Genomic DNA, 9,611 nt, shown 5'->3' on the forward strand with positions numbered 1-9,611 from the left:
AGGTTCAAACGCAGATCTTTTTTAAGACTTGACAACCTACGGGTTCAACCACTATTATAAAACCATCTCTGTAATCACGAGGCACCCGGAATTTGTGGAGCTTGGACTTCATCCTGAAGGGAGTGAAAACTTATGGAAGTCTTTTCCTTCCACGTTTCCCCCTTCCAGATGAATACTATATGTGTGTTCAAGATACAAAAATGCATAAAATTTGGCTGGGCATGGTGGCTCACACCTGTAATCCCAGCACTTGGGGAGGCTGAGGAGAGTGGATCACTTGAGCCCAGGAGTTCAAGACCAGCCTGGGCAATATGGCAAAACCCCGTCTCAAAACAACAAAACAAACAAAAATCCCATAAAACTGAACAAGGTAGTTTGTAAGATATGGAAGTACAATGCAGATGACAATAATGACGATGGTAGCTAACACTAGGCGCTTTATTTATGCCAGACACTCTCCTAAACGCTGGATAGACTCTCAATCCTCACAAGCTTATGAGGTAGGCACTACCATCATTCCCCGTTTTACAGAGGAGGACGCCGAGGCACAGAGTGATTGAGAAACTTGTCGAAGACACTGCAGCTAGCAAGTGGCGACGTGGCGTTTGAATCCAGGCATCCGGACGGTGTGGATGCCGTGGAAGAGAGAGGGGCGGGTGGGACTGCTTCCTGAGGAGATGCTGACTGTCCAGGCAGCAGCGTAGGGAAGACAACTGAAGAACACGAGCTGTGGAGACAGACCATCGCATTCGGAGTGGAGAGATGGGTGTACAGACAGACAATAACCAGACTATATATGAAAAGAGAACTCTAGGTCAGGCGCGGTGGTTCACACCTGTAATCCTAGCACTTTGGGAGGCTGAGGCGGGTGGATCACTTGAGGTCAGGCGTTTGAGACCAGGAGTTCAAAACCCCGTCTCTACTAAAACTATAAAAATTAGCCGGGCATGGTGGTGGGCGCCTGTAGTCCCAGCTTCTCGGGAGGCTGAGGCACGAGAATCGATTGAACCCGGGAAGCGGAGGTTGCAGTGAGCGGAGATCGCACCGCTGCACTCCAGCCTGGGTGACGAGCGAAACTCCGTCTCAAAAATTAAATTACTGATAATAGTATTAATACCCCTTAAGTGGGTATTGGTAATAGTACCATGGGGGGAGGCAACTTCTCTGAGAGTGCTCCGTAAGTATGTATTGAAGATTGAGTAAATACATTTAAAATTCTTAGAACAGTAAGTGGCACATAGCGTTCCAGAATGCCACATTATTGTTAGTGACAGAAATAATCTCGGCTGGGCGCAGTGGCTCATGCCTGTAATCCCAGCACTTTGGGGGGCCACGGCGGGAGGCTCTCTCGAGGCCAGGAGTTCAAGGACAGCCTGGGAAACATGGCAAGACGCCGACTTAAAAAAAAAAAAGTTACTCGGGCGTCGTGGCGTGTGCCTGTAATCCCAGCTACTGGGGAGGAGGTGGGAGGATCGCTCGAGCCCGAGAGGTTGGTAGGGGCTGCAGTGAGCCGAAATCACGCCACTGCACTCCAGCCTGGGCGACAGAGCGAGACCCTGTCTCAGAAAGAAAGAGAAAAACCACCGTCCAGCGGCGGAGAAGGAAGGTTCTCCCTACTCAGGTTTCCACTCCCTGGCCGGAAAAAACCTAGTCCTCCCAAGTTAGCACGCCGCTCTAGCCCAGCCTCACGTCTCCACTGCTTCCCAGCCAGCCAACACCTCTTCTGATTGGCTCTGACGTGCGTGGTGCGTGATAACGTCACGAGGCGCCAGCGTTCCTATAAAAGCGCAGCCGTGCCGCTTACGCGTCTCTTTCTCAGCGACCGGGTCTTTCTCTCAGGTGAGGTGCGGTGGTGTGCCTTTTCGCTAGGGTTTGGGTCAGATGGTGGCCTGGGCCTTCCGAGTTTCCATGAGTAAGCTAAAGACGTTAGGGGTGAGAGCAGGGTGGTTGAACGGGAGCGCAGCACGGTTGTGGGGGCGGATACTGACTATGAGACCATTGGAGGTTATTCTCGCGAGATTCTATCTGGGCGCCGCGAGGTTTTGGCGTAGTTTTGGGACTGCGCAGGCGCTGCTTGGGGCCCTTAACTCACGCTTCTCTCCCGCGCAGGCGCAGACGGGGAAGCGGAGCCAATATGCCAGTGGCCCGGAGCTGGGTTTGTCGCAAAACTTATGTGACCCCGCGGAGACCCTTCGAGAAATCTCGTCTCGACCAAGAGCTGAAGCTGATCGGTGAGTGGCCAAGGCTTCCGAGAAGTGGTTCGGCTTCCGGGAGGCGGTTAGCACGTGAATGAACGCGCCCAGGCGCTCGATCTAGTCCGCCCCCTAAATTTGGTACTATTAGTGGTTTAGGAAGGTTTTGTGTATCCAAAGCTGCCAGCCTAGTTTTTGTGCCAGTACGTGGGACCACATTTGTCTACCCCCTTCTCCCCACCAGGCGAGTATGGGCTCCGGAACAAACGTGAGGTCTGGAGGGTCAAATTTACCCTGGCCAAGATCCGCAAGGCCGCCCGGGAACTGCTGACGCTTGATGAGAAGGACCCACGGCGTCTGTTCGAAGGTGTGTATGGGAGTCCACAGCAGAGGGATGGGGTGCAGGGCTTGTGAGGTTAATTCTGCCTTCTGCTGCCTCTGTTCCAGTGATGAGAGGTGTCATTGGATAAATGGAGCCAGCCTTTTAACTTTTAGTGGCACTTGTGGAGGAGGAAAAGTGGATCTGGATCAGTCTTTGCCCTGTTTCTTAGGTGTGCGGCTTTTTTGCCCAGTTACTGGACCTTCAGTTTAGTAACGACCAGAGCTAAAGATAGGCCTAGCACACTTGGGCACCTGTCTATATATGATGTCTCAAAACAGTTCTGTTTCTGTGGCCTGTTTGCTGGTGGTGAGAGTAGACTATGAAGTGGAATTTCTGGACTAAGAGATGGTGATAACAGGGTTTGCACATTTGCTTGGTTTATTGCTTTTTTAATTAAACTTTCTCGTTTTATTTATTTTTTTGAGACGGAGTCTTGCTCTGTCGCCCAGGCTGGAGTGCCGTGGCGCAATTTCGGCTTACTGCAACCCCCGCCTCCTGGGTTCAAACAATTCTCCTATCTCAGCCTCCCAAGTAGCTGGGACTACAGACAGGCACACGCCACCACGCCTGGCTAATTTTACTTTTAGACGGAGTCTCGCTCTATTGCCCATGCTGGAGTGCAGTTGTCGCAATCTTGGCTCCCTGCAAACTCCGCCTCCAGATTTCAAGCGATTCTCCTGTCTTAGCCTCCTGAGTAGTTGGGATCACAGGCATGCGCCACCAAGCCTGGCTAATTTTGTATTGTTAGTGGAGACGGGTTTTCACCATGTTGCCCAGGCTGGTGCTTGCTTTATTAAGCTGGTCAAGGACATTTAGGTGGTATTTAGCAAAGGCCTGAACAGGAGAGAATCTGTAAAATGTTTCAGGGAACAGCATTTCAGGTGATGGCTTTAGGAGGGCATGCAGATCACATAGACTTAGGCTTACTTTACGAATTGTGGCAAAATATACATTAACTTGAAAATGTACCATCTTAACCATCTTGTTTGAAAATCTACTCTTAGATGCTGTGTTATTGGAGTGCTTTCTACAGCAGATTGGCATGACCGAGATTGGCATTAGTATATCCTGAGACGCTGCTTTTGCCTGAGTTTGGGTAGTCATGATTTATGGTGAAAAGCAGTCTCTACACCTGAGCCCTGACTGTTAAGCATGAGAGGGGTCATCCGTATTAGGCGTTGAGAAAGTCCTGGAGCATGTTTAGCCACAGATTATCACAGTTTGTCCCAGGCTTGCAGATGTTAGAAGCTTTTTTTAAAAATAGGCACAGGATCTTGCAGTGTTGCCCAGGATGGTTTCCAACTCCTGACCTCAAGTGATCCTTCCATAGTGCTGGGGTTACAGGTGTAAGCCACTGCACCTGACCCTTTCATTCTTTTCGTCAATTTGTAGACCCTGTTGACAATCTCATGAACGTGCTGGAGATCCCTCCCCCATGGATACCGATGCTGGGTGGGAGTTCATCCCAGAGTTCTGTGGGGAGTGGGCTACAGCTGGTTCTGGTTTCAGGGAGGACTTCTAAATATAGACCCTAATTGCAATGAAACTTAGTCATATGGGAAAGCGGTACAGATGTCTGAGGGTTATTTGTGGTTTTCCAAGGCAGAAGTGAAAATTCCCCAGGGGTACACAGCTGTTCAGGTGAGTACACTTTCTAGTAAATGAAGCCATCTAGCCTAGCCAGGGACAGGAAGGAGGAGCTTGGATGTTTGCTCTTTGGTGTAATCCTGCCTTGATTCAGATTCAGCCTTTCCCACTAAGATGTGTGACTGGCGAGATTGAGTCTTGTCTGTTAAGACTGAACAGCCACCAACATTTGGCTGGCAGTTAATCAACAGATAGAGGCCCGGCGTAGTGGCTCATGCCTGTAATCCCAGCACTTTGGGAGACGGAGGTGGTCGGATCACTTGAGGTCAGGAGTTTGAGACCATCCTGGCCAACATGCTGAAATTCCATCTCTACGAAAAATACAGAAATTAGCTGGGCATGGTGATGTACCTGTAATTCCAGCTACTGAGGAGGCAGAGGCAGGAGAATTGATTGAACCTGGGAGACGGCGATTGCAGTGAGCCAAGATCCGCGGCACTGCACTGGGTAACAGCGAGACTCAAAACAAAGCAAAAAAAAACATGAACTCCCCCCTCAGCACAACTGTGAAGAAATGTAGGAGTCATTTTTCAGATCAGAAAGGAAGGCGTTGTAATACCTAACTGCCTGGTATGAGGACAAGGACCTGTTTCCCGCTGAGGTCCTCCCTGGTTTACATTTTTACAGCATTTTAAATTCTCCTGGCACATTGGCCCAGTGGAGCCTCAGCAGCAGGACATGCTTTTGTTTAAGGTGTAAGGTTTATTGTGCTGTTGAAAACTACTGTCTTCATACTTAAAGGTTTTGCCTGTGGCTGACCCTCCTGTTCTTTTTCAGGAGATAGATGGTTTAATAAATGTGGGCCGGGTGAGATGGTTTAATAAATGTGGGCCGGGTGCAGTGGCTCACGCCTGTAATCCCAGCACTTTGGGAGGCAGAGGTAGGCGGATCACCTGAGGTCAGAGTTTGAGATTAGCCTGACCAAAGTGGAGAAACCCCCTAGTCTACTAAAAAAAATACAAAATTAGCCGGGCGTGGTGGCGCATGCCTGTAATCCCAGGCTAAAGCAGGGCAATCCCGGGAGGCGGAGTTTGCAGTGAGCCGAGATCACACCATTGCACTCCAGCCTGGGCAGCAAGAGTGAAGCTCTGTCTCAAAAATGATAATAAATGTGAAACACATTTTTAAAAATCATGCCTTTGTTGTGCCTGATGGTGATGATCTCACTTTGTCTCCCAGGCTGGAGCACAGTGGCATGGTCGTGGCTCACTGCAGCCTGGACCTCCTGTGCCTAAGTGATCCTCCTCAGCTCTAGTAGCTGGGACCACAATCCACCATGTATCACCATGCCTGGCTAATTTAGTTTTACTTTTTTGTTTGTTTTGGTACAAATGCGGTCTCACTATGTTGCCGAGGCTAGTTTCAAACTTCTGGACTCAACTGATCCTCCTGCCTCAGCCTCCCAAAATACTGGGTTGATAGGCCAGGCATAAGGTACTGTGCCTGGCTGAAGTTTCTGTTTTCTAATGTAAAGACAAAAAGGCGTGAAGTGTCCAAAGAGGTAAATGATCCCAAACTCATTTTTATTGCCTTTTCGACATGTTTTTGTATTCTGATATTCAGGTGTTTAAATATCCTCAGATGTTGAGTGTTAAAAAAGAAGAAAAATTGAAGCCATAGTATGACATAGGATGCTGGAAATGTACACAGCTCGTGTTTCCATTTTGATTCCCCCACCTGTAACTGCTCCCTACTGGGAAGACTTTGGGTCCTCACAAAGTGAGCTAGCTTTCTTTCAAACTGCTTGGAGGGTAACAGTGCCAGGAATATCAGAAGTGCCTGAGGCATGTGGATCTATTTATGAAAGCTTGCTTGAATAGATTGCTATAACTAGTAAGAGCCACTTTTTATAAAAGTGCACATACGGAAAAAAGTTTGAGGTGTTTACCCCAGTGTCACAGGGCAGTTGATTTGCTGACCGCGTGTGGGATTATAGCAGTGAGCGGGAGCCCAGGGGAAGGCGTTTGTCCCCGGGGCCCTGGGGCTGTGGGCAAGGGCAGTCCAGAGTATTAGCTAGAAGCCAGGGCTTTGGACAGGGTAAGGAGCAAGCCGTCCTGAGCCTGGGGTTGGAAGAAAGGTGTAGTAGCTGACATCTGTTGGGTATTTTATGCAGTGCATTGTTAGGTTATATACATACTATATATATGGTGGAAAATTTCATACAGAATAGTAAAATAAATGACATGTACTTAACTGGAAAAATTCTAGTGTTAGAAATTACTTTTCTCTCCCTAAAAGGTGTAGATACTGCTATTTATGGCACAGGGAATGTGATTTAATCTCGCATCTGGTTAATCAGAAGAGCTTTCTGGACTGAGGAGATGAACTCTTAAGCACTGTGCTTTGTTACGGTGGTAGTAGCTTAATAGCAGCTGCGCTTGGTCTTTTGCAGACTTGAGTCCTTTTAAGGAGATGATTTCCTCAAGTGATCCATCTCCCAAAGTGCTGGGATTACAGGTGTGAGCCACCACGCCCAGCCCCATAGGGTGGTTTTGACAGTGACATGGGTCACAGTGACTGGTGCTATATACTACCTGTGCCTCACCGCCACGACATGGAGCTACCAAGAGGTGGAACAAGGATTTGAACCCAAGAAGCCTGAGGTCAGAAGGCTGAATCAGTGTTTCCTCCCACTCTTCCCAGGCAACGCCCTGCTGCGGCGGCTGGTCCGCATTGGGGTGCTGGATGAGGGCAAGATGAAGCTGGATTACATCCTGGGCCTGAAGATAGAGGATTTCTTAGAGAGACGCCTACAGACCCAGGTTTTCAAGCTGGGCTTGGCCAAGTCCATCCACCATGCTCGTGTGCTGATCCGCCAGCGCCATATCAGGTACCACGTCTGATGGGCACCTGAATCTTCCTCCATCTGCCCCTCTGATGGTTGCCCTCACTAAGCCTGCTGTCCCTATCTCCTATGCAGCCCTTGGAGGTGATGGGTGTGAACTCACCCAGAGGGTACAGATTCACCCTTGCACACAGCTCACCAGGGAGCTGGGGCAGCCTCCTGCCCCAATAGCCCAGCGCAAGGGTCACTGCGGCTCTAGCCGTACACCTTGTGAAGGCCTCTGCCAGGCATGTGGGCAGCTGGACAGGTAACAGCTCTTGGTGTCCCCAGTGGAGGGAGAGAACCAGCCTCACCTCGCTTGGGTGGTGGGTTCAGCTGTCTCCTGGCTCGCTTGTGAAGTTGATTCCAGACCCTAATCCATGACTGCATTCTGGGTACTCAGTGTGCCCTTTCTGTAACGTGGCACCATTGAGGGGGAGGAGCTGTACAGAAAGAGGGCAAGATGTTTGCGTTTAGAATCTTCGCCCCAGCCCTTCACTAACCCTGTGAGCCGTAAGCAGAGCCTTGTGTGTCAGTGCTTTCGTCGGAGACGTAGCCTCGGGTTGCTGCGTTATTGTGGGCATTGCTGACGCGTGTGGTAATACAGCTCAGTGTCAGGCGTGGGGTTCAGGATGTTTCAGACTCGGAACTTGGGGGTTCTTACATGGCCACCTCATTTGCTTTGTGGTCTTAGGTGGGATGCTTTTGAATTTCTCCTATAAAATGGGGTTGAGAAACTCATCTGAAGCGTTTTTGGGGATTAAGGTGATACCCTAAAACCCCGAAGGGTGCCCATAGGATCAGATACACCCTTCCCGCAGTGCCTTGGTGTCTGCGGCCATGGCAGCCTCACGGCGTGGGTGAAGAGGAGAGAGTGGTGCCTTAGCTGGGGTTAGCGTCCGTTTCTCCAGTCCACTTCACTTTGTCACCTCTTCCAGGGTCCGCAAGCAGGTGGTGAACATCCCGTCCTTCATTGTCCGCCTGGATTCCCAGAAGCACATCGACTTCTCTCTGCGCTCTCCCTATGGGGGTGGCCGCCCGGGCCGCGTGAAGAGGAAGAACGCCAAGAAGGGCCAGGGTGGGGCTGGGGCTGGAGACGACGAGGAGGAGGATTAAGCCCACTTGTCCCTCCTGGGCTGCTGGATTGTCTCGTTTTCCTGCCAAATAAACAGGATCAGCGCTTTACAATTGGTGTGTGGGGGTCTCCCCTCGGCTCACTCACTTCCGGGTGATACTTGGGAGTGCCTACCAGTTAGTGGTCCCTGGCCTCTCAGTACTTTTCTACAGTAGTGAACACACATCTTTACCAGAAACTTCTGGCGTCAGGGGAGAGGCGAATGGTATTTTTGGAAAAACTGAGTCAAAACCAGAAGGAAATTCCAAGTAAGCCGGCGTTTGCATATAGGGGTGGGAGGGAGCCAGTGATTGCTAGGCAGGGCTGGTGCCAAGTGGAGGTGGGGGCCTGCCCTGCCTGCTGGCCCTGGGACCCTGACCCCACCCAGCAAGAGACAGGTGGGACGGGAGCTGACCTGAGGCTGACGGGTTGTTGGGGAAGGTAATGAACTGTTGGTGATTGTTGGGGAGCACTTCACAGAATTTGCGTGCTAGTTTCAAAGCTTGTGATGTGGTTGATGTTGGGCAAGTTCCCAGTTTTGTCGTCACAAGTAGGGGAAGTGGGTTAGCGTAGGGGAAGGGGCGTTGAGGGAACTGTTCGTCCTATCCGCGGTTGGTGCTTCTGTGGACTCATGGTCAAGAGGTTGGCAGGCTTCCCTTTTCTCGGCCTTGTTGATCATCTGTATTGGGAAGGGGTTTGGTTTCTGAGGAAGTGAGAAACCTGAAATTGTGCAACCCCCTCAGGCTGCAGGCTGTAGTTGATTGGGTCCTTATCTGGAGGCCTTCAGGGTTTGAGGTCGGTGCAGGGACAGTTCTGGAACACAGCTGAGTTACTGTAAACCACGTGGAGAAGTCCATTGCGGCTGACTCGAGCTAGGTGGTTGGCCCTTCCTTCCCTCAGGGTTGCTACTTGGAAAATGATGGTGGTCTTGTTGTGTCCATGGGGCCAGCTGCTGCACCGTCTGGGCTCACTGTGGTCTCCTTCCTTGGAACGTGGGGTCTGGGTCTTGTCTGGGCTAGTGGATGGCCAGGGCAGCGTACTCACTGGGCTCCTGGGAGGAAGAGACTGCAGTTGTCTGGTCTGAGAGGTGGTGGCTCACCTGGGTGTAGCTCACAATTTGTGGAGCTCCAGATGCAGCAGCCTGGAGGGAGGGGAGTGGGAGTTGAGGTATGCGGTTCTGGGGAGAAGCCTATGGGCTTGGAAAGGAAAAGGGTCTTCATCTCCGGGCTCTGTCTACAGAGGTGGCGAGCGGGGCAACAGAGGGAGACTCCAGCTCAAAAATTTGTAGAGACGGGGTCTCACTGTGTTGCCCCAGCTGATCTAAAACTCTTGGCCTCAAGCAATCCACCCGCCTCCCAAAGCGCTAGGATGACAGGTGTGAGCCACAGTGCCTGGCCTGCATGGGTCTGTTTAATCTCCGGGCCTCTTGCTCTCCCTTTCTTGGTGATTTCC

The 9,611-nt window shown here is 50.8% G+C and overlaps 1 protein-coding gene across 3 annotated transcripts; it reads left to right on the forward strand.

Moving 5' to 3' along the window:
* Positions 1-1,548: 1,548 nt before the first annotated feature.
* On the forward strand, positions 1,549-8,233 carry RPS9 (ribosomal protein S9). 3 transcript variants are annotated; one of them, XM_032171102.2, is made up of 5 exons: positions 1,679-1,839; positions 2,110-2,231; positions 2,437-2,559; positions 6,865-7,051; positions 7,984-8,233. In XM_032171102.2, the coding sequence occupies exons 2-5, from the start codon at positions 2,135-2,137 to the stop codon at positions 8,159-8,161; spliced, it is 585 nt and encodes a 194-aa protein (XP_032026993.1). In that variant the 5' UTR covers positions 1,679-1,839; positions 2,110-2,134; the 3' UTR covers positions 8,162-8,233. The 3 variants fall into 3 exon arrangements, with proteins under 3 accessions (XP_032026994.1, XP_032026993.1, XP_058281966.1); XM_032171103.2 differs by lacking the exon at positions 2,437-2,559 and having other exon boundaries at positions 1,549-1,839; XM_058425983.1 differs by lacking the exon at positions 1,679-1,839 and having other exon boundaries at positions 2,093-2,231.
* The last annotated feature ends 1,378 nt before the right edge of the window (positions 8,234-9,611 follow it).

This window comes from Hylobates moloch, unplaced genomic scaffold, assembly GCF_009828535.3.
Source record: "Hylobates moloch isolate HMO894 unplaced genomic scaffold, HMol_V3 SCAFFOLD_12, whole genome shotgun sequence".
NCBI classification, from domain to species: Eukaryota; Metazoa; Chordata; class Mammalia; order Primates; family Hylobatidae; genus Hylobates; species Hylobates moloch.